Raw genomic sequence first — 24,983 nt, 5'->3', positions numbered from 1 at the left:
CCCATCTCTTTAAGGGTTCACAGTGTAGTAAACAACCAAAGATTTCAAGATTAAAAGTGGTGAAAGTAGAAGCTTAAAGTACACTTTATCTAGTCGTTGGCCTATATCCTAATCTGACTTTGGTGCAGGTCATGTTGTTCTTCAGTTTCCTCTGGTAAACACACACTATATCAAATAAAATCAACGTTTATTTGTCACATGCACAGGATACAGAAGGTGTAAACGGTAGGGTGAAATGGTTACTTGCGTAGTGGAGTCTTGTTTAGACATGTAGCTCCTCCCGAGTGGCACAGTGGTCTAAGGTCCGTGTCCGCTGTGCCACTAGAGATCCTGGTTCAAATCCAGGCTCTGTCGTAGCCGGCCGCGACCGGGAGACCCATGTGGCGGCGCACAATTGGCCCAGCGTCATCCATAGTAGGGGAGGGAATGGCCGGCAGGGATGTAGCTCAGTTGGTAGAGCATGGCGTTTGCAACGCCAGGGTTGTGGGTTCGATTCCCACGGGGGGCCAGTATGAAAAAAATATAAATAATGTATGCACTCACTTAACTATAAGTCGCTCTGGATAAGAGCGTCTGCTAAATGACTAAAATGTAAATGTAGCTAGCTAAACAATGAACCATAATCCCAACTCTAATGCCACTTTGAAAACAACTGGGAACTCGGAATTCTCTGACTTCACTGCGTTCAAAACAACTGGGAACTCTGGGTGGGGAAAAACAAGCTCCGACTGGGAAAAATCTATTTGAACTGTCATCAAACTGGGAATTCCAACATCGGGAACTTGCAATGAAATGACTTTCTGACAAAATTGGAAAGTATAATATCTGAAAACGTAGCTAGACTCTTACCCTTATACATGGATGAACGCTTCTCCCTGTGTCATGGATGCCATGATTGCTTAGCCAGAACTTGGTTCTATTTGTGACGCTTGATGCGCTGCAAGTCCCGCCTCTCCCATCTCCTCATTGGTTTTTAGGAGCATATACCCACGTGGGTGATTTTGAAAGATGAACTGAGGTCCACAGTGCAGTCCAGTTGGTGGTGGTAATGCACCTCAAAGTTGGTTGCCAACCGCCATATAAAGTCCAAAGACGAAGAAGAAGCCTGAAGGAGGAGAGAATACTAGAAACGAACTCGGTTTAGCCTTTTATCTGTGTATTAATTGGCGGAGTAGAGGACCTTGTGCATTCCTGGTAAAATAACAACCAATGTTTATATCCCAGGACAAATTAGCTAGCAACAGCAAGCTAGCTAGCTAAATTGCCATAAATGTTTAATGCTTTTCGACCTGTACCCAAATTAATATAGTTGGTTCAGAGTTCGTTTTGATATTTCAACCTGCGTGTCCTGATCGCGTCTGGTGTGGGTGGAGAAAATCAACATGCGCACGATGACGCACGTGGACGAGCGGTGTGGTCAGCATGTGATTTTGAAGATCTAATCCGGAGACCGGTGTTTTATACAACAGCCTTCGATGTTCTCTTTTGGACTCTCTCCACATTTTGCAATCATCTCTCTGCTTCCACCGGGCATTCCACTGATTTCAAAACTCGGTCAACTTCTTCATTTTACATTACATTTTAGTCATTTAGCAGACGCTCTTAACCAGAGCGACTTACAGGAGCAATTAGGGTTAAGTGCCTTGCTCAAGGGCACATTAACGTCATTTAGCAGACGCTCTTAGCCAGAGCGACTCACAAATTGGTGCGTTCACCCTATAGCCAGTGGGATAACCACTTTACAATTTGGGGGGGGGGGGGGGGTTAGAAGGAATACTTTATCCTATCCCAGGTATTCCTTAAAGAGGTGGGGTTTCAAATGTCTCCGGAAGGTGGTGAGTGACTCCGCTGTCCTGGCGTCGTGAGGGAGCTTGTTCCACCATTGGGGTGCCAGAGCAGCGAACAGTTTTGACTGGGCTGAGCGGGACAACGACACCGTTTCTTCCCCACCACTGTCATCAGAAGACTCTACAATGTCTGTCTCAATGAAAAATGTTTTGTCCTAAAATCAGGGATTCCCTCACTGTCTGATTCATTTTCAGAATCAGAGAGTCTCAGTATGGCACGATCGTCCTCCAGAAAGTAGTCCAGCAAAACTTTTTCAGTTCTCATTATATATATTTTTTAAAGCCACGGTAGAAAGGAATATCCACACATACTGGGCAGCTCATGTTATAGACAGAAGCGTGATACATGGCAGACCAATCCGAACCCATTTCTCGGCATGTCCAGCCCATCATTTATCTCAGCCAATCATGACTAGCGGGAAGGTTCATGTATTTTTCCGTGGCTAAACCAACTAGGCTCTTAATTTTAACAATTTTATTCGTATTTACAGATGGCGTACAAGTTTATTATGGCACATGAAAGTTCACATGTTCCCGAAGTCAAGTCAAGCTATATACATGCACAAGTACAGTGAAATGCCTTTCTTGCAAACTCAAAACCCAACAATACAATAATCAATAACAATGTAATACAAGAAAAAAATGAATAATTTAAGCTGTTTGGGTTTTAGGACCCCTTAAGGTATAAAAGCAGATATACAAAAATGTATTTGAAACATTGAATTTGGCCTTACTGCTATTAGCCCATAGAGACCATATTGAATAGCAGCTTCATACATGGATAAACAGATAGTTCACCAAAAAATCTAAAGGAAATTTTGTTATGAAGTGTCTGTCCTATATATTTTTTGTTACTGGTACCCGGCTACCTTTTTAGACTAGTCTTGTGAGGCTTGTGGGTGTCCTAGGGAAAAACAACCGACATGTACGTGAGAGACTCACCTTTCCACAGAGGGGTCATATTAGTGTGTAGCCCAAATGGTTCAGACGCTACAGACAAGTTGGCAGATCGGATGTACCGACTTCAGACGAGTCCCGTGACGCTTGTGGGGCTCGTAGAGCAAAAATGAGAACACCATCGTGTCCGTGAGAGTCTCATTGTTCTGTTCGGACACTACAGATGTTTTTGAGAAGACCGATTTTTGGGCTGTCTCATGGTCTGACAAACACTGCTCTACCTCTGCCACCTTTCACCGCAGATGCGGAAGGGTGCCATCGGCGGATGCAGTGGATTGAGACGCAAACATAACTCTAGCTGATACTGACGGATTTGGATGGGATTTTTTTTTAATGCTAATTATTCAATACTGTCAATACCGTTAACTATTTTCTTAATTTTTTTTCAATAAATGTTAATATTTGTAGCTACTTAAGTAAATACATGCAGTCAACTTGTGCAATACGTTGGGAGATAAAGCAGATCGCATTCTTAATTTCACCTGTCACGTTATGAAGCTTACCGTAGTTCCCCAGAATAGTTGAGCCAGTTGAGCCTGTTCGTAAATAGCACTACGGGAGACGGGTCACGTTTTTATATTGGAATTCAAGTATTATTTTTTTGCTTCAATAGAATGATCAGGGTTATGCAACTATTGTTTTCCTTCACAGAAAATACATTAGTCCATCACATTCGGCAGAAAATAGCTTCATCATCAGATGACAACAGAAGTGTAACTATTTGGCTGGCAGCCACACAAGTAAATTAGCTTACAATGAAAAAGCAAGGTATTTTTTTTGTGCAAAAAACGATACACGGCCATCATATGTCTATCATAGAAAGAATGTAACCAGCTACATTTCCTAATGTTAAAGTTAATCTTGCATTTTACAGTAGGCTGGCAACACAGAGAAAAGTACAGGAGAAAAGTATCTACACATCAGTCAGAGCACTGTCTTTTGATAGAATGTCCGTTCGTGAATTCTCATGCGAGTGGAGAAGTGCAACTGAAGCACAATTTGTGCTTCAAAATTAGTTTGATGCTGAGCAGAAATGACCATGAGAAGCATTTTAGATCTGCGTTTACAAAACGCAGCAAGATATTTCTTATGCATTTTATATTTTACTGCGTGAAAAATTCAGAATTCTGTGTTAGGGCAACCCCTAAGTTTAACTTGCTAGTTATCTAAGTAAGTGGCTGAATTAATACGGTTACGGGGCATCATATTGTGTTCTCTTTCTGCCGTGTTTGAGAAGTCAAAGCCCTTTGGATGAGTTATCTGTACAGCTGCCACTGCAGCTTGATTTCCTTGCGTTTTTTTCTCTTCTCTGTTTTGGGCCCGTCTGCTCCTCCATCTTCTCCGAGCAGAGCAGGCAGGCCCGTTGCCCTAGCGACTCCCAGACTCCACACAGATAGTGTGTACACAGTCCTGTTCTTCCTTCAGACAAGCATGCATCAAAACTTTGTTGATTTGTACGTCTCTCATTCATATTCGCTGGTAAATGTCCAAACTCACCAAAAATGAGATTCGGTAGCTCCTACCTACACTATATATACAAAAGTATGTGGACACCCCTTCAAATTAGTAGATTCGGCTATTTCAGGAGCAGTGGAAACGTGTTCTCTGGAGTGATGAATCACGCTTCACCATCTGGCAGTCCGACGGACTAATCTGGGTTTAGCGAATGCCAGGAGAACACTACCTGCCCGAATTCATAGTGCCAACTGTAAAGTTTGTTGGAGGAGGAATAATCGTCTCGGGCTGTTTTTCATGGTTCGGGCTTGGCCCCTTAGTTCCATTGAAGGGAAATCTTAATGTTACAGCATACAATGACATTCTAGATGATTCTCTGCTTCCAACTTTGTGGCAACAGTTTGGGGAAGTCCCTTTCCTGTTTCAGCATGACAATGCCCCGTGCACAAAGCGAGGTCCATACAGAAATGGTTTGTCGAGATCGGTGTGGAAGAACTTGATTTTGGGTTGAATTGGAACGCCGACTGCGAGCCAGGCCTAATCGCCCAACATCAGTGCCCGACCTCCCTAATGCTCTTGTCTGAATGGAAGCAAGTCCCCGCAGCAATGTTCCAACATCTAGTGGAAAGCCTTCCCAGAAGAGTGGAGGCTGTTATAGCAGCAAAGGAAGCACCAACTCCGTATTAATGCCCATGATTTTGGAATGAGATGTTCGACGAGCAGGTGTCCACATACTTCTGAGCATGTCTGTGTCAACCAGGGAAAATAACTCCATAGTGCCTTTTGCGTGGTAGGCAAGGGCACATATCATCAATCTTCTCATCAGGTCTTGCTTGACAGATACTCAGCTTAATGTTTATCTTGTCTCTGAAATATGTTGCAAACTCATCACATTTAGATGTAGAGTTAAGTTCACATAGGTTTGCGTGGGTAGGATTTAACAGGCGATCAATGGTCGAGATGAGCACTCTCTCGAATTATTCTGATTATTAGTTATCAAGTTAGAAAAATTTGCCCGTTTGGCATTTCTAATTGCCTTGTATATGCCAAGTTGCTATCTCAGAATATTATAATGAACCTGCAACTTTGACTTTCTCCACTACCGCTCTGCCTTTCTGCAATTTATCTTTAAATGATTTGTTTCCTCACTCATCCAAGGGACTCTCTGTTTGGATGTGGCTTTTTAAAACCTTACTGGAGCTATGGCATCAATGGTTGCCCTTAATTTGCTATTGAAGTTATCAACTAAATCATCACTCAATAAAATCTGTAGCCACTTCAGAAGTAAGAAAGCGTTTCTTAATAATGCGTTCAGTATTACCCTGTGATATGGGCAACAAGGTAGTTAAAATACACAGTGGTGATCAGATAAAGCAACATCAACAATAGAGGATATGTCAATAGAAAGCCCCCTGGTAATAACCAGGTCCAAAGTATGGCCGCAGTTATGGGTGGGCCCAGTAAGATGTTTGATAAAGTCCATAGAGCTCAAAAGATTCATAAATTCAATGGCCTTGGAATCAGTCTCTTTGTCAATATGAATATTAAAATCGCCCAACACAATGATTTTATCATAGTTCTCAAGGACAATAGACAATAGTTCAGAGAAATCAGTAATGAAAGTGGAGCATTGCTTTGGTGGCCTATGCAGGGTTATAGCCATCACTGGTGGCTGACATTTAAACAGTATGACATGGTGCTCAGAACACCCAAAGTCGCCAAGTGAAATGTCCTTACAGCTGAGAGCATTAGTAAAAATAGAGGCCCTTTTCCCTTTTCTGATAGAGTATGAAAAGCTGTAGACTGGGGGGAGGCTTCAATAAGAGCAGCACTACAGTCTGAAGACAGCCATGTTTCAGTGAGAAACATGCAATCAACTTTGTGCTCAGTAATGAGGTCATTCAAGAGAGGTTTTATTAGTGATTGCTCTAACATTTTAAAAGCACCATATTCAATGAGTGTGGGCCACTCTGCCCCTGGGGCATCTGCCTCGAGGCAACCAATGGAATAACAACCAAGTTATAAACGTTCAAACTACTTTTTCTGACAGTCTCCAATCTATCAGCGGTAGGATATGACAGTTTGTATAAACTCACTAGAAGGCGGAGTTAGAGGAACATAAGTTTGGTTACTCACAATAACCATAGTGCCATTTCTACAGGAGTTGATATGCTTTCCAAGTCCTCTGCTCATTCTGACAGGGAGGACTGGAGCACTACCAGACCCTGTCCGCCAGTCTCTAAAACAGCTTGCGACATTGCTTGAAATAATCCTGGAACCCCTGTGGTTAGGGTGAATCCCGTCTCTTTTAAAAAGTGCTGGTTGCTTCCACAGCAAATCAAAGTTGTCACAAAAGGATTAATTCCTGTCGTTGCAAAGTTTCTTCAGGTACTCGTTTAGTGCAACGAGTCGGCTGAACCGTTCTGAACCCTTTCGATAGCACGAGAGGGGGCCAGATATAAATATTATCTTCCTTGTGCTAGCGAGGGTGTTACATTTTTTTTTTTGTAGTCCTACCTCAGTTCCTTCAGATCACCTTAAGCGAAGGTCGTTAAAACCTACGTGAGTGACGATGGTGTCAATATTGGAGTATTTGGCCAGAACCGTGTGCAGGAGGGAGTTGATGTCATGGACACAGGCTCCTGGGTGTCAGTGGATCTTGGTCCATCCACTGACCGTAGGCAGACCAAAATCTCACCATCAAGCTGCCCACAATGATGGTGGTCGTGATGGAATCCAATGGGGAAGGAAGAGGAGGAGCAGGATGGAACTGCCTCGGGCAGGCGGATGGAGGCTTCGAGCCAGGCTAGCCAGACTTTTCGCACCTGCAACAGCAGATGGCGTTGGAAACCCCAGGAAGGTGGAAGATGGCCCGAAACCCTTCTGTCTTGAGTCAGCGACCTGCTGAACTGTAGTGGCCGTAGGGGAGGGTGCCACTAGGTGGCCGCCGGCTGGTGGTATACTCCCAGGATCCGTGCTGACTCCCGGGGCTGGTAGGTCCGTCTCAAGCGGGCCAAAGCTGTTTGATAGCTGGATCGGATCTTCTCGGATAGATGAAGGGTGGCCTGACTGCCTCCCCGATCTCCTACGCCTTGTGAGTGTCCAGTCTCCCATGGGCCGCGGAGTTGAGCTTAACATCTGTCCATTGGATTGGGACAGATCACCGCCTCCCGACTCATCGACAGCTTTGCTATAGGAGGCATTTATAACTGTGATTCGGTTTACCTGGGCTACAGCGAGGTCGGTGTACTTAGAGAGCAGATTATCCTTTTCTCGCTGCCGGAGTTTCTCTTCCACTAAGCTGCTTGGTGGTGCATTTAGGGCAGACAAATCCCTTTCAATTTTTCAGTTCGACCTTATCTTGTGATTGTGTGGCAATCATCTCACACCTAAAGCGTTTGTGCCCAGCCGTGGATAAAAACACCGGTGGGCTAGCACTGCTTGCGTTAGCCTGCTCCGTTTTCATGACTGCTAGCAGCTAACTGCTACTTAACACTATAACCGCCTGGCCTTTCAACATATAAGTACCCGATAGAGAACATTGCTGGGTGTTCCCTTTAACATATGCATCAGATGCAGATCAACCCGCAAGGTGCACAAACACGCTTGATAAATAAACGCTTGATAAATAGTGCATAAACTATTGTAGAGGATGAATTGCATAAAGGAATATATGTGGAAATATATAAAATAAAAATAAAAAATATTGTTTAGAGTCAAGGATATGTGTATAGTTCTACGAAGTCCTAGAAAAAACGTAGGCCTATAACCTATTTTCGTTTCCCTTACAATAAAAACATTAGTGTAACCCATTTGATCAACTTTATGTATAGATTCGATTAGTAATAGAGTTATAGTAATTCATAAAGTCCTGTTCAAGCTTCTTTTGACAAAGTAGAAACTAAAAGGATGATAATAATATAACCAGCCAGGTGTTCAGGTGAAATGATTTGCTGTATTCCTAAACAAAAGCACCAGTGCATGAACAATTGTAAAGGATGAATTGCATAAATAAATATTTGTGGAAATATATTCATGACAAGATATAAAGTCAATTGTTGAATGTGTCGGACACTGTATTGTGCCTTTACTCTTGAATCAATCTTGTCTTCTCTTTATGCTTCGGGTCCACAGTCAGCACACAGCTTTGGGGCTTTGTATGAGCAAGTGCCACAAACAAATCAGTTGCACTGCACACAGTTTTCATGGGCCTTATTTTGTGTGCACCTGCCGACTTGACATTGTCTTCTTTTTCCAGAGTGGGAGCTGTGGTGCTTGGGGAAGAGGGAGAGCAGGACCTGCAGCCTTGGTGGCCTGCTTGGCGGCTGTAGTTTCTTTCTTGCCGTTCATGTGGTTCTCATGAAGCTCACATGCCAGATCATGATGAAATCTCTCCTGCTGACTGTCTTGTCAAGGCATTGCTTGTACAACACGTGTGCGTTGATAGCAGCCATTGTCGAGCACTTTGTAGAACACTGCTACAGGCCATCGCCGAGTACCTTCTTTTACGGAGTACAGTCTTGCCATCTGGTCGAGTGCATCCACACCAACCTATTGCATAAAATAAATGTTACAATTATATAGAATAATACTACTAATAGTAATAACAATAATATTAATGTAATATAATAAAATGAAATATTTGGTGTTTAGCAAATGGAAAGGCTATCTGTATATGGCAGAGATATATACCTTTGCTGATGGCAACAGTGGGATGCATGGTGCTGAGGATGCAAACACTCTTGTTTATTTTACATCTGTACACCGTGAGGGTTGCTTTACCACTCTCCATCACTGATGTGGAGTACAGCTCCGCTGGTATGTTTTGCACAGAGGGGGACAGCTCCCGCCTTTTGTTTGTTCACTGTTACGAGCAGGCTACTCTTCTTTGCAATCAACTTGTCTGCCAGGGAAATTGATGTGAAGAAGTTGTCCATGGTCACATTTCTGCCTTTGCCCATGTAAGGCTCCCCGAGTCTCAAAACCACAGTCTCACAGTCACTCACCCGCTGGCCTGGTTTCATCTTTCCCGTAAAACGGCACTGAGCTTTTGTTGGGAACAGTTGTTCATCAACAGTTACGTTCTCTCCTGGCTTGTAAGAAGCAATGCAATTAGTCACAATTTTTCCAGGTGTCTGAGACAGCGGCAAATTTGTCTGTCTGCACGTGTACTGGTCTTGTCTCTTTGTCATCAAAACGCAGGTGTTGCATAATCTCTCTGAAGCGGTTCCGTGGCATGGTCTCTTGGAAAAAGTCCACCCCATACCTATCAGACCAAAATGACTCCACATCCATGATCTTTCCGCCGTATGCTCCGCGGACATACAAGAGTGCAATAAATGCTTTAAATTCATCCATAGACATGCCCCACGTACTGTTCCTTTTCTGTGCGCATGAGCGACAGTACAATCTCTGTGCTGCAACATCTGCATGTCACATAAACAAAAACATTTTGAGTGCACTGGCAATTTGTCTCTTTGTGTGAGGTTTAGGGCCTACTCTCTCTGTGAGAATATTCTGGGAAGGCTGCCTTCCTGTTGCGCTCTCATCACACTTTCTACCCAAACCGTGCCATCCCTCCCAGACTCCTGTCTCACCGTGGCAGTTGGGATCACCGTCTGTTGGTTCTGTTCTGGTTTTTCTGCGGCGAGGCTCAGGCGTTGGAGGTGGAGGCTTGAAGTCAACATCAGAATCAGATGAAGACACTTCATCAGCAATGTCGATTACAAGCTCAATATCCGATCCTCCATCCGACTCAACTCATCTAAATTCTGCAACATTTGCAATGCTGTCAGTGTGTCCATTCGTTTGGTTCGGCTTGCCATTGTGAACGTTGTACTCAGTGTATGATTTGACTCTGAGGGGAGATTATATACCATTTCTAGCCTTTCATAATAAAATAATTACTGTCCACAATTCTTCATCATTACGCTGTTGTTCTAAATTCAGTCACCCTCTTCACCCTCATCATTCAGTTCATTGAAGTTACATGCACCGTTATCAGTTTCAATCTGGTTTCTATTGCCCATTCATCCATTTATGACAAATTAGCATATTTTAAGTTTGTTTTTTGCTTAGTAGCCAGAGCATTGCGGCCTCGCAAGTGTTGATGTGCTGAAGGCATGGACTGCACGGATATTTTCGTTAAAAGTGGAATTTGGAAATAGAGCTGCACCTCTTGAATTTTGAGAATTATTTGACAAAGGTAAGTGTCAGAAACTGCAGAATATGCTCTTTCTGATACTAATATAGAAATGAAAAGGTTTTACCTGCATGTGACTCTGAACGACGATTTTATTAAGTGATGCTCCTTCCCTGCATATGTCAATTTGACAACTGATAATATTGTCACTCATCAGATTACACATCATTTGTTTCCCGCTCATCAACTTGGATAGAGTCAAGGATATGTTTAAGTGATAAAGCTAGAGACGCGACCCAGTCGTTCAGTCTTTTTGTTCTGTATCTATAGATGCTACCCAGTCGTTCATTCTAAATGTTCCATTGCCATACTGGCTGGCAACGTTCTTATCCCTTGCTTGCTAGCTAGCCAACTACGGCTAACTTACAGTCACGTCAAAAAGTGCAGCCAGAGTAACAGCAAAGTAGCTACATTTGCATTTGTTTAAGCTGTTTTCTAGTTAGATTTATTTGGATACATCCATAACAATGAGCTTATGATGCGCGACTTTGCCTGGCAGAGAAAATGTGCTCTCGTCAGGACACTGTTCAGACAAAAGAAAGACAATCCATGACATTCATTTGAGCTGATTTTAATAAATGAAACTATACATTCTCTTTGTTATCCACCACAGCTGACATAGCTATAGCTACTTATTGTGTGTCACATTTATCTGTACATTCCCCTGGATGGTGCATTGGTTGAAATATCTGTCAGAGTCTGTGCTACTACTTCTGCTGCCATGCTTCAGCCTTTTGGGTGTTGATGGTGCTGCAGTGTTCTCTTTGTTTTCGGCCAGGATGTTGCTCCAGCGTTTTCTGTCTGTCATTGAGGGATGCCAGTAGCTATGTGGCGAACCTTCGCACCGATTCCCACTCACTGACATAATCTCCCTCGCTTCTAAACCAGCATTGGCCAGTTTCAGGACTGTCGTGGTCCTGATGCTGTGATTTGTGTATGTAGTTGTTCCCGCTGCCCTGCAGATCTTGGGTAGAAGTGCTACCAGATAGTTCACACCCATCGGCTCTGACGTGTACCAGATCGACTCCCCGATACACTCTCCTTTCCTTGGGTGGAGATAAAATGCAAGGGCGTTCTCCGGGCATTTCGATAAATATTAATCCAGTGATGCCACCGGGCATAGTGGGTTCCCTGGCTGCTCGAACATGAATCCCCTCTTGGACTCCCTGCCCCTCTCCCTTGGGTCCAGAAGATTATTTGTGGCCTCGTTATATGCGAGAGTGGTGTATTTGAGAGAGAGTGCGTTATTATATATTTTTCCAGTAGCCTAATTACGAGTGCAACCTAGAAGTAACACAAACAGGCTATATTTTAGACTGTCTGTTTTTACGAGGAATGAGTTGGGCTTTAGTTGTCTGTTCCTCTCTTTTCCTCTTCGACCCAGATGTAACTGGAGGTCGAACCACACTTTCTGGACCAGACCCCTTAGTGTACCGGGATTCAGAGCATGAGAGTTTTGGAGCTGTGCCATGTCCTTATCGGTGATGGGAGGGTGGCTGTTTGTGATATATTTTTCTTGCCGCCTTAGCTGTTTGATGTTGCCCAGAAATACATGATTCGAGGTGATAAATTCAGTGTCCTTCATAAGGCACCAGCTGCAACCGATGGGTGGGTCAATTAGAAACCGGTTGAGCCCACTCCAGAGTGCCAGGTAGAGTGGGGCAGTGGTCTAAGGCACTGCATCGCAGTGCTAGCTGTGCCACTAGAGATCCTGGTTCGAATCCAGGCTCTGTCGTAGGCGGCCGCGACCGGGAGACCCATGGGGCGGCGCACAATTGGCCCAGCGTCGTCCAGGGTAGGGGAGGGAATGGCAGGCAGCGATGTAGTTCAGTTGGTAGAGCATGGCATTTGCAACGCCAGGGTTGTGGGTTCGATTCCAGTATGAAAAATAAAAAAATAAAAATGTATGGATAAGAGCGTCTGCTAAAAGACTAAAATGTAAAAAATGTAGCTGCTTATGCTGTGCTGCGCCGCCTTGCCATTTCTACATTTCCATAAAACTGTCGGAGAAGGATGTTAAACTCTTCCTTAGTGACAGTTTTGAAGTCAACAACTTTTTTATTCTCTGCTAGCCAGCCCTGGAAGCACCACACAGCCCAGTTTGTATTCCTAACTGTGTTTTTTTCGTTGCGGCTTTTCTTTCGTTCGTTTATTCAATGCAGTATCCCCCAAATCTGCATGCCTGGGTATTATTGCCATCTCTTTTACCCATTCATCCTTAATTATGCCGCTGAAAATATCAAAATAAATGTTCCACTCATCCATTTAAGTTTTCGCAACAAAGTATCGATTTAGCCAGTCAACTGAAAAAAAAAGTGTGTCGCTATGACAACCTGCTCAATTTGCTGTCTGTCTTGTTCGGACACATTCACTTTATATGGGACGGTGGAGATCGCAATTCAATATTGAAACAATATTGAAAAGGTCGGAGAGATAGACGGCAAGGTTTATATAAGTCTCTGCTGTTGAAAACCAAATGCTAGTCTAAAAGAAATGGGAGATAATGTCTAGATGCTTTTTATAGGGGAGATCAAGGTTATACATTTCCTGGTTAATGGAACGTAGTAAATAGGCATTTGAACGTCATAGATTTAGCCGGTGGTAACTTGTGGAATAGACACCGGCTGGAATGCGGTTTTAACCAATCAGCATTCAGGATTAGACCCACGCGTTGTATAATTTGCAATATTCTAAAGGCCTACAGCAACAGGTAGCATGTTTTCGTTTCCCTTACAATACATTTGGTTAGTAATAGAGTTACAGTAAATAAAACAGTCCCATAAAAGCTTATTTTTACAAAGTACAAGAGAATGGTATCAAGCCGCAAGGCGCACGGTCAAATTATTAACATAAGCGACAATATTGATAAATAGGCATAACACAAACTCATCATTACACTATTGTTCTAAATTAAATCGACCTCTTCACCCTCATCATTCAGTTAGGCTTAATTTTAAATTTGATTGTGAAGTAACTTGCACAATTATCGCCCATTCCATCCATTGGTCATTAATTCAGTGGGCTGGCATCGTTTGCGTCCATTCGCTCATCAACTCGGATAGTCGAGGATATATTTTGCATTATTCTAAAGGCCTACTGCAACATGTAGCATGTTACCATTTCCCTTACAATACATTTGATTAGTAATAGTTATAGTAAATAAAACAGTCCCATAACAGCTTCTTTTTATAAAGTAAAACGTAACAGAGAATATCAACCTGCAAGGTCATGTGGTCCAATTATTTGCTGCTGATAAATAGGATAAATTGGCACATAACACACTCATCATTACGCTGTCTTTATAAATTAAATCAACCATTTCATTATCATTCAGTTAGGCCTAATTTTAATTAAATTGTGAAGGTGCACAATTATTGCTCATTCATCTATTTGTCATTCATTCAGTGAGGGGAGAGAAAGAGACGCATTAGCGCCTGGCTGGATACCAACATCCTACTGCGCATTGTCTTGGCGGTTTAAGTTGGGAATAGGTGTGAGAAAACCGGTAAAGGCTCTAAATACTTTTCTGTTTGTGCTTTAAAAATTCTGACAAATTAGCAATGTAAAATACAAACATTTAGGAAAAGTCAGTTAAAGAGCAGGACATTGCTTTTTTTGGGGGGGGGGGGGATTTATTTTATTTACTAAATAAAACGTCAGTGGCCGTTGGCCTATGGTGGTTCTAGTGTTAACAGTAATCCGGAACACAAACTTGCGGTCCCAGCCGTAAAGGCTAACCGGATCGCGGAATCCGTAGCAATAAAAACTTTAGCTGTGATTAAAAACAATTTGAATATACTCTGACGTCTGTTGCGTGATGACATACAAAGAGATACGAGTGAGGGCTGGAGTGGCCATAAACTCTAGACATTGTAACTCCACATCTTTACAATGACTTCTCTGTGAAGGTAGAAGGTTCACTTTTCCACCTAATCCTCTGTGACAAGCATGGTCAATTGTGGTCTGAAATGCCATCTCCTTAAGTGGCTTAGAGAATTCCTGTAACACTGACATAAGTATTCAAGAAATTGGTCTAAAGCATGTTAAAAGCACTTCTCTGCTGACAATGCACCTCTCATTTCCAATCTTGACACTGCAGTTTTACCATCGCTCAACCACAGAACATCCCCACGGCACTTTTTCCTCTCTGTTTTCTCTCTTTTCTGTGTTTACACAGCCACCCTAAGAACCCAAATTGTATTTTTTCTATATCCAATATTTTTTTCGGACTGTCCACACTGCGTTTTACATGTAGCGAGCTGTCCCCGACTAAAACAAAATCTTATTCGACCAAGAGTCGTCTGTTCTTTTGACCAATCGATTGGTCTAAATGTTGAAGTGTATTTTTCCATATATTGACACATCCTATGTGTTTTTTAATCAAATCAACTATATTCACTGAGCTTTTATTTTTTTATTTTACCTTTATTTAACTAGGCAAATCAGTTAAGAACAAATTCTTATTTACAATGACGGCCTACACCGGCCAAACCCGGACGACGCTGGGCCAATTGATGCTTTAAGTACATTGTTTGATAAAATAATGAATACACACAAATGACTAGAGGGAGTCCGACCAGCACTTTATTTGATTGTGCCGGGCCGGGCTCAGACTTGCTGTGCTAAAAAAAAGACTGCGAGTGACTAGCACCCGTTGTCTCTTTGTCCTCCCTGCTGCAGTGACCACCACAGAACATCAAAGTGTTTATTGTGCTGTCCGTGTTGCTGAAGTTGCAACAATTACAGCCATTTCTGACTGAAAAGTTGTATTAACGAAATCCCTGATTTGTTCCCTCAACCCTTGCTCTCTTTACATGACACATGTACAGTGGGGAAAAATAATATTTAGTCAGCCACCAATTGTGCAAGTTCTCCCACTTAAAAAGATGAGAGAGGCCTGTAATTTTCATCATAGGTACACGTCAACTATGACAGACAAATTGAGGAAAAAAAATCCAGAAAATCACATTGTAGGATTTTTTTATGAATTTATTTGCAAATTATAGTGGAAAATAAGTATTTGGTCAATAACAAAAGTTTCTCAATACTTTGTTATATACCCTTTGTTGGCAATGACACAGGTCAAATGTTTTCTGTAAGTCTTCACAAGGTTTTCACACACTGTTGCTGGTATTTTGGCCCATCCCTCCATGCAGATCTCCTCTAGAGCAGTAATGTTTTGGGGCTGTCGCTGGGCAACACGGACTTTCAACTCCCTCCAAAGATTTTCTATGGGGTTGAGATCTGGAGACTGGCTAGGCCACTCCAGGACCTTGAAATGCTTCTTACGAAGCCACTCCTTCGTTGCCCGGGCGGTGTGTTTGGGATCATTGTCATGCTGAAAGACCCAGCCACGTTTCATCTTCAATACCCTTGCTGATGGAAGGAGGTTTTCACTCAAAATCTCAAACTTCAGACGGGCCTGGACATGTACTGGCTTAAGCAGGGGGACACGTCTGGCACTTCAGGATTTGAGTCCCTGGCGGCGTAGTGTGTTACTGATGGTAGGCTTTGTTACTTTGGTCCCAGCTCTCTGCAGGTCATTCACTAGGTCCCCCCGTGTGGTTCTGTGATTTTTGCTCACCGTTCTTGTGATCATTTTGACCCCACGGGGTGAGATCTTGCGTGGAGCCCCAGATCGAGGGAGATTATCAGTGGTCTTGTATGTCTTCCATTTCCTAATAATTGCTCCCACAGTTGATTTCTTCAAACCAAGCTGCTTACCTATTGCAGATTCAGTCTTCCCAGCCTGGTGCAGGTCTACAATTTTGTTTCTGGTGTCCTTTGACAGCTCTTTGGTCTTGGCCATAGTGGAGTTTGGAGTGTGACTGTTTGAGGTTGTGGACAGGTGTATTTTATACTGATAACAAGTTCAAACAGGTGCCATTAATACAGGTAACGAGTGGAGGACAGAGGAGCCTCTTAAAGAAGAAGTTACAGGTCTGTGAGAGCCAAAAATCTTGCTTGTTTGTAGGTGACCAAATACTTATTTTCCACCATAATTTGCAAATAAATTCATAAAAAATCCTACAATGTGATTTTCAGGAAAAAAAATTCTCAATTTGTCTGTCATAGTTGACGTGTACCTATGATGAAAATTACAGGCCTCTCATCTTTTTAAGTGGGAGAACTTGCACAATTGGTGGCTGACTAAATACTTTTTCCCCACTGTATGTATCGCATGCACGTGACCAATAGGGCCCGACCTATAGCATATCATAATCACACCGTACCACATGACAGTAAAATGGATGCAGAGGACATGACAAATAAATAAACTTGAAACAAGTGAATGTTTACTGGTTGCTCAGGAGTCAAAGGGGAGGTCAGATGTGTGGAATAAATTTGACTAGTTGTGGAAAATACTGGAGATCAAGAAAAAGGTAAGGAGCAAGCGTGTGCATATTATGTGTGCCAAACAAGTGCTGTATAGATTACAATATTTTTCGGACTGTTTGGAACAATGTAAAAAACACTAAATTATAAGCTTACCAGAGTCTATTGTAAGGTTTTTTTTGTTAAGCCTTTTTTACATGAAATACTAAAAACAGTCCCATTCATGAATGTAATTTCTGAAATGGAACTGTGTATTTCTTATTTAAGCTAATTATTCAAGGCTCACTTTATTGTATTTTTAAACTAAAATGCTTGATTGCATTTCAAATCGTGAATGACTCGTATGATGTACATGTGATGTGATGATGTACTCGTACATGTACGAATGAATGATTGATTGATACAGTAGCATTCGGAAAGTATTCAGACCACTTGACTTTTTCCACATTTTGTTACGTTACAGCCTTATTCTAAAATGGATTAAATAAATAGAAATCCTCATCAATCTACACACAATACCCCATAATGACAAAGCGAAAACAGGTTTTTAGAAATAGCTTATTTACATAAGTATTCAGACCCTTTGCTATGAGACTCGAAATTGAGCTCAGGTGCATCCTGTTTCCATTGATCATCCTTGATATTTCTACAACTTGGAGTCCACCTGTGGTAAATTCAATTGATTGGACATGATTTTGGAAAGGCACACACCTGTCTATATAAGGTCCCACAGTTGACAGTTCATGTCAAAGCAAAAACCAAGCCATGAGGTCGAAGGAATTGTCCATAGAGCTCCAAGACAAGATTGTGTCGAGGCACAGATCTGGGGAAGGGTACCAAAAAATGTCTGCAGCATTGAAGGTCCCCAAGAACACAGTGGCCTCCATCATTCTTAAATGGAAGAAGTTTGGAACCACCAAGACTCTTCCTAGAGATGGCCGCCTGGCCAAACTGAGCAATCGGGGGAGAAGGGCCTTGGTCAGTGAGGTGAGCAAGAACCCGATGGTCACTCTGACAGAGAGATGGGAGAACCTTCCAAAAGGACAACCATCTCTGCAGCACTCCACCAATCAGGCCTTTTATAGTAGAGTGGCCAGGCGGAAGCCACTCCTCAGTAAAAGGCACATGACAGCCAGCTTGAAGTTTGCCAAAAGGCACCTAAAGAACTCTTATAATGAGAAACAAGATTTTCTGGTCTGATGAAACTAAGACTGAACTCTTTGGCCTGAATGCCCAGCGTCACTTCTGGAGGAAGCCTGGCACCATTATGCTGTGGGATGTTTTTCAGCAACAGGGACTGGGAGACTAGTCAGGATCGAGGAAAAGATTAATGGAGCAAAGTACAGAGAGATCCTTGATGGAAACCTGCTCCAGAGCGCTTAGGACCTCAGACTGGGGTGAAGGTTCACCTTCCAACAGGACAATAACCCTAAGCAGACAGCCAAGACAATGCAGGAGTGGCTTCTGGACAAGTCTCTGAATGTCCTTGAGTGGCCCAGTCAGAGCCCGGACTTGAACTTATAAATTTGCGGACATTTATAAAAAACAGTTTTTGCTTTGTCATTATGGGGTATTGTGTGTAGATTAATGAGGGAAAACATGTTTTGAATCAATTTTAGAATAAGGCTGTAACGTAACATTTTGAAAAAGTCAAGGGGTCTGAATGCACTAAGTATTGAAATATAGGCCTAAGTTATGGTATTAAGACTAAACAGGATGCGCTCTTAGGCCTACAGCTCATTATAAAAGGCTGCTATACTAAGGCTGTTCTAATGGAAAAACATTTTTAAAGCCTTAATTACAGCAAAGCAAAGTTTAGAATAGCCAAATTTGTGAAATTGTTTACTTGATATGTCATTGTGTGAGGCTCGGTGCTCACGGAATCAGTAGGCTATTAAACAAACACTCAAACAGGCAACAGAAGCAGGATCTGTCCTATTTCTGTAGATATATTGATAAAGCCAGGCACATTTAACAGTTAGGCTATTGATTATAGACTTAAGTTGGGGTTTCCTCTCTTCACATTTCTTTTTTTTCTCGTTTTTTTTTTTCATACATACACATATACTTTAAAAAAATATATATTCCCCTTTATTACTTTCCAACCCCACCACCCTTTCCCTAATTGGAGTAAACTAGTGAACAACAATGCTTAGGCCTCTACTTCCAGCTTATACTTACTATATACATTTTATGGACAGTCAATTTTACAATAATTATATTTTGTTTTGTTTTTTCTCCTGAACTTCTTCTACTCTCAACCTCTGATCATTTTCATGATGTCCATCCGGTTTTCGTTCTATATGCCATATCTTTCTAACTGTGCTCTTTCACAAAAGCTCTCAACCTACAACCTATATACTTATTATGGACACAGTATGCTTACATTATTAGTTATCTTGTTATTAGTTGTTATTAGTCCCATCCTTCAACTCCATTCAACACCACCCATCTATCTCTTAACACCATCCATATAGGATTTCTATTTGCCATATATTTTCCTACTGTACTGTGTTTTACAAAAGTTCTGAACCTTTCTATTCTCATTGTTTCTACAGATTGTAAATTGAAAATAAACATTTTTCCTAAAAGTATTATTATATTATTGATCGATTGACTTTGACTTTTCAGATCACCCAGTAATGCTATCTGCAGGGTTATTTCCAGGTAAATATTGCAATCCTTCAGCCATTCCTGGACCTGTGTCCAAAAACAAGCTACAAATGGACAGTACCAAAACAAATGATCTAATGATTCTGTCTCTTCGCAGCAAAATCTGCAGAGCTGGGAAGATTGTATCCCCCATATAAATAACATTCTATTGGTAGCAAGAATTTCAAATAATAATTTAAATTGAAAGATTCTAAGTTTTGAATCCGGTGTCGTTTTGCGTGTCAGTTCATAAACACTATGCCATGGGATCGGTACGTCAAAAATCTCTTCCCAACTATTTTGCAATCTATATGGGACGGCTGTCAATCCTTTAGTCCTCAAATGAAACTGGTATACTTTTTTATTTATCACAGTTTTCTTTAACCAATTATGTTCTTTAATGCAAGGCTCGTCACATTTCTTAGACAATAAGGCAAGGGCTGTTTTCTCATCTCGTCTCATTCTGCTGCTGCCTCCGCCCCATTGTTCTCAACACCAATATGCTGGTTAACTTTGCTATTATGCACATTGTGACATGGTCTAGGAAAAGGTGCCAATTCAACAGCACACTGATGTGTTTTATAACCGCGGACAGCGACCACTATCCAACGCGGGAGAAAGCGCATTGTTATTAAATTATATTTTTATTAGTGTTGCACCATTGCTCTTATGTAATATAACCATATACAATTTCAGTAGCACATCTTAGAGTGATGGACTGTGCCATCCCCACGGCCTCCACAATTGATTAGTCCACTTAGACAGGCGCGAATCAGTCAGGTGTCTTGTACACCATGATATTATTATTTTATTTATTTGCTACTGCTCGACTAAATAAATATCGGTCGACCAAACAATCGACAAGTCGACTAAATGGGGTCAGCCCTACATGTGACCCATATCAGATTTGTGCATTCACACTGATGTAGCCTCTGAAGTAGCACACAGATGCAATGCTCATTTCCTGTCACTGTTCCTTTATATTTTTGGGTAGTTGTCATGGTAATGACAGGTCATGTGCAAAAAAGAATGTATCATCTTCAGAGCAAAAACATCTGATCTGAGCGTCCAGACAGGTCGCAAATGGACTATCAGGTTTGTATCAGGATTCAGCTCAACACACTATAAATACAAAAGTATTTGGACACCCCTTCAAATTAGTGGATTCGGCTATTCCAGCCATACCCATTGCTGACAGGTATATAAAATCGAGCACACAGTCATGCGATCGCCATAGACAAACATTGGCAGTAGAATGGCCTTACTGAAGAGCTCATTGACTTTCAACGTGTCACCGTCATAGGATGCCACCTTTCCAACAAGTCAGTTCGTCAAATGTCTGCCCTGCTAGAGCTGCCCCGGGCAACTGTAAGTGCTGTTATTGTGAAGTGGAAACGTCTAGGAGCAACAACGGCTCAGTTGCGAAGTGGTATGCCGCAAAAGCTCACAGAACTGGACCGCTGAAGTGCGTAACATGTAAAAATCCAAACTGCCTCTGGAAGCAACGTCAGCACAATAACTGTTCGCCGGGAGCTTAATGAAATGGGTTTCCATAGCCGAGCAGCCGCACACAAGCCTGAGATCACCATGCGCAATTCCAAGCGTCAGCTGGAGTGGTGTAAAGTCCCCGCAGCAATGTTCCAACATCTAGTGAAAAGCCTTCCCAGAAGAGTGGAGGCTGTTATAGCAGCAAAGGGGGGACCAACTCCATATTAATGGCCATGATTTTGGAATGAGATGTTCGATGAGCAGGTGTCCCCATACTTTTGATCATGTTGGGTTTGTAGGTGGAGGTCAAAAGATCAGATTCCGTGTGCTTTTTTTGATGTTTACAGATTAGGGTAAAGATCTGAAGTGGGCTGCCTGTGTAAAGGGAGCCCGATGTGCTACTCATCTACTTCTCGTCATTACAACCACTCTCTTCCTCCCTCTTCTCTCCTCCAGCCCCACGTCAACCACAGCGCCCACGGCTCCATGCACTCCTTAGACACTGACCTGGTGGCAGGGGGCCCCTTCGATCCCTACAAAGACTGCCTGCGGAGGGTCCAGTCCACAGACAGCCTGGGTTCCTCTCCCGGTCTCCAGGGCCTGGGGGGCCACAACCATAAGGCCAAGTCGGCCAGCCACCTGGACGAGTCCGACTTCGGACCCCTGGTGGGGGCGGACTGCGGGGCCTCTGAGGGCCTGTTTGGCTTTGGGGACACTCTATCGGTCAGCTCCATCCAGCTGACGGCCAGCCACTTCCTTCTCACCAAGGTCTTAAATCTACCTTTATTATACATTTATTGTGTCTGTAAAATGTGTAGAGTTTTTTTTTTTATGCCGTTTTAAATCAAGTTTGATTTGATATGATCCAGGACCAGGAGAAGGCCATCAAGGCCATGACACCGGAGCAGGAAGAGACTGCCTCGCTGATGTCCAGCATTTCCCACGCCCCCGACACCACCTTCCTGACCCCGTCAGGCTACCGGTTGGTCAGTGACCAGGAGTGGAACCTGCTACAGCAAGAGGTCAGACAGTTTCATACAGTGTTTTAGTTCATTTATATTGTATGATGTTTTGGTTGGGCTTTGTTTTGCAGTTCGACATTTTTACATTTGAGTCATTTAGCAGACGCTCTTATCCAGAGCGACTTAGTTAGTGAGTGCATACATTTTCATACTGGCCCCCCGTGGGAAACGAACCCACAACCTTGGCATTGCAAGCGCCATGCTCTACCAACTGAGCTACACGGGGCCATATTGTATGCTATACCTCGTTTACATGGTAAAAGTTGTTGGCTTGTAATTCCATAACCCCATAATCACATTGGTTCAAAACCACCACTAAGTACCATTTAGTACCAGGTTTCCGTTAGGAAAATGTGGCGCCGGACATTTACCGGTAGCATTTTAATTTACCGGCTATTTGAGAAATCTACCGGACCCATATGCATTGGGTGTGTAACCTGATTAGGGCGTCCACTCACGGTGCTCAGAATGAAATAAATCACATTTGGATTATGGTAATTCATATTAACAGAACATGCCCTTGCCTACCTGGACAAAAGGAACACCTACGTGAGAATATGCCGTTCATTGACTACAGCTAATCATTCAACACCATTGTGCCCTCCAAGCGCATCACTAAACTGAGGACCCTGGGATTAAACACCTCCCTACACAACTGGATCCTGGACTTCCTGATGGGCCGCCCCCAGGTGGTGAGGGTAGGCAACAACACATCCAACAACGCAGTGTGGTGCCAGGACAACAACCTCTCAGGAAGACAAAGGAGCTGATCGTGGACTACAGGAAACGGAGGGTTGAGCACGCCCCCATCCACATCGACGGGGCTGTTGTGGAACAGGTCGAGAGCTTCAAGTTCCTCGGTGTCCACAACACTAAGGAACTATCATGGTCTACACACATCAATACAGTCGTGAAGAGGGCATGAACATGCCTATTCCCCCTCAGGAGGCTAGAAAGATTTGGCATGGGTCCTCAGATCCTCAAAAAGTTATACAGCTGCACCATTGAGAGCATCTTGACTGGCTGCATCACCGCTTGGTATGGCAACTGCTTGCCATCCGACCTTCCAAGGTGCTACAGAGGGTAGTGCGTACGGCCCAGTACATCACTGGGGCCGAGCTCCCTGCCATCCAGGACCTCTATACCAGGTGGTGTCAGAGGAAAGCCCTACCTAAATGTACATATCTACCTCAATTACCTTGTACCCCTGCAGATGGACTCGGTACTGGTAGCCCGTATTTAGCCAAGTTATCATTACTCATTGTTTATTTATTCCTTATGTTATTATTTTCCTACTTATTCCTTGTGTTATTGTTCTTATTTTGTTTTCTACTAATTCTCTTGTATTTATTTTGCATTGTTGGGAAGGGCCCGTAAGTAAGCATTTCACTGTTAGTCTACACCTGTTTATGAAGCATGTGACAAATAACATTTTATTTGATGTGCGGTCCTTCTTACCGAATGCTGGTGTGCACTTTGAAGATGTTTAGAATAACTGTCCACATTTACTTTCCCTCAGCCAACAAGACGAGTAACGAACACCAAATCACTAGCCTATGTCCATCTACTATCCCCCATAGTAGAAAAGTTTACCTATTCAATTGGTCAGTTTGTCGAGAAAGAAATAGTCTATTCCAAACACTCTGGGACAGTTGGGGGACTATAGATCCCAAATTAATACAACCAGTAGGCCTAGGCTATACAAAAGTAATGTTAAAAAGCAATGAGTCTTAAAAATTATGCAATGGATCAGAACGTTTAGCTTTTCACATTATAAGCGCAGCAATGCGCACAAGACAGTAAGTAGGCTACGGCGCGAATGTTCGTTCTATAATGCAATTAGCTGGAAAACACTGTTGTCAAAAGCGCACTGCACATGCGAGCGGTTTCATGTGACAGATAAAAATATCTATTAGAATTTAGAGGGGAGATCTAATGTGCAACAACTAGCATGTGTTGCTAATATGACTTGGATTTTGCCTGGGGCTACTGGACAATGAAAGAAAGTTTATATATATAATAATTGCTTTCACGGATATGGTCGGATTTTGGTAGGCTACTTTGACTTGCCTCATATGTAGTAAAAGCATTTGCTGTTTGAGATGCTGTAGCAGCAGCTCTCGCGCTATCTGACAAATGGTAGAATAAAGTCAACAATCTTTACACTGCTATGAATTGTGTACAGTTTAGTCTGCTCTCATGGACAGCCCCCAGTTTCTATATACATCTTTCTCCTAGACGTATTTACCATGTGGTATTCCTCCTAAGTGGATTCTTGGCTATCTGTCACTAGGTGAAGAACGCAGGGAGGAAGTTGGGCCGGCGGTGTGACATGTGCTCCAATTACGAGAAACAGCTGCAAGTCATCCAGGGCCAGGAGGCAGAGACACGCGATCAGGTAACGCCCTCCCTGAGACACTCCATTACAGTTGGACTTTCTGAGATGTTTACTAAATGCCAAGGATACGTAAAGGGAAGGTTCATCTCAAAATCAAAGTCCTTTATTATAGACATAATTATAGATAAATGTGATCTTTAGTATTTCCATATTCCATGTCAGCTGTTGTGGGGCTCCCACTAAGCTATATGAATTAGAATAAATATGTCGACAAGAATCCTAAATGAATGGAAAAGATTTGCACCATCTGATTAGATGGAAAAAGAGTGTGTTAACTGGTGCCTAGCTCTCCCATTCATTTCTCTGGTTCTTCTCAGGTAAAGAAGCTCCAGGTGATGCTGCGGCAGGCCAACGACCAGCTGGAGAGAACCATGAGTGAAAAACAGGAGCTGGAGGACTCTGTAAAACAGGGAAACGAGGAAACCACTGCCAAGGTCTGTCCTCATTACACACACTTCAGAGTCCTTATGCAAAAAGCGTAAAGTATAGTAAGTGTAAAGTAATCTTTATGCTTAGCTCTTATGTTGTTTGAGTAGTTATTTGTAATCTTCAAAGAATGTACCATGCTCCCTGTTGGAATGTGGATAAATCGGCATACGTCATTATTTTTCTGTAGATTGTATGTT

The 24,983-nt window shown here is 42.6% G+C and overlaps 1 protein-coding gene across 5 annotated transcripts in view; it reads left to right on the top strand.

Moving 5' to 3' along the window:
• Positions 1 to 24,983, top strand: part of LOC311136548 (rab GTPase-binding effector protein 1-like) — a 48,825-nt gene that overhangs the window by 16,986 nt on the left and 6,856 nt on the right. For all 5 annotated transcript variants that reach the window (XM_084170716.1, XM_084170717.1, XM_084170719.1 and 2 more), the window contains 4 exons: positions 21,394 to 21,705; positions 21,807 to 21,959; positions 24,253 to 24,357; positions 24,675 to 24,791. In XM_084170716.1, coding sequence (XP_084026842.1) covers positions 21,394 to 21,705; positions 21,807 to 21,959; positions 24,253 to 24,357; positions 24,675 to 24,791 — 687 coding nt within the window. The remainder of the gene's footprint in view (positions 1 to 21,393; positions 21,706 to 21,806; positions 21,960 to 24,252; positions 24,358 to 24,674; positions 24,792 to 24,983) is intronic.

Source organism: Coregonus lavaretus (genome assembly GCF_964263955.1).
Source record: "Coregonus lavaretus genome assembly, chromosome: 10".
NCBI classification, from domain to species: domain Eukaryota; kingdom Metazoa; phylum Chordata; class Actinopteri; order Salmoniformes; family Salmonidae; genus Coregonus; species Coregonus lavaretus.
Note: the sequence above shows the minus strand (reverse complement) of the source record. Positions and strands in the feature narration are given on the sequence as shown.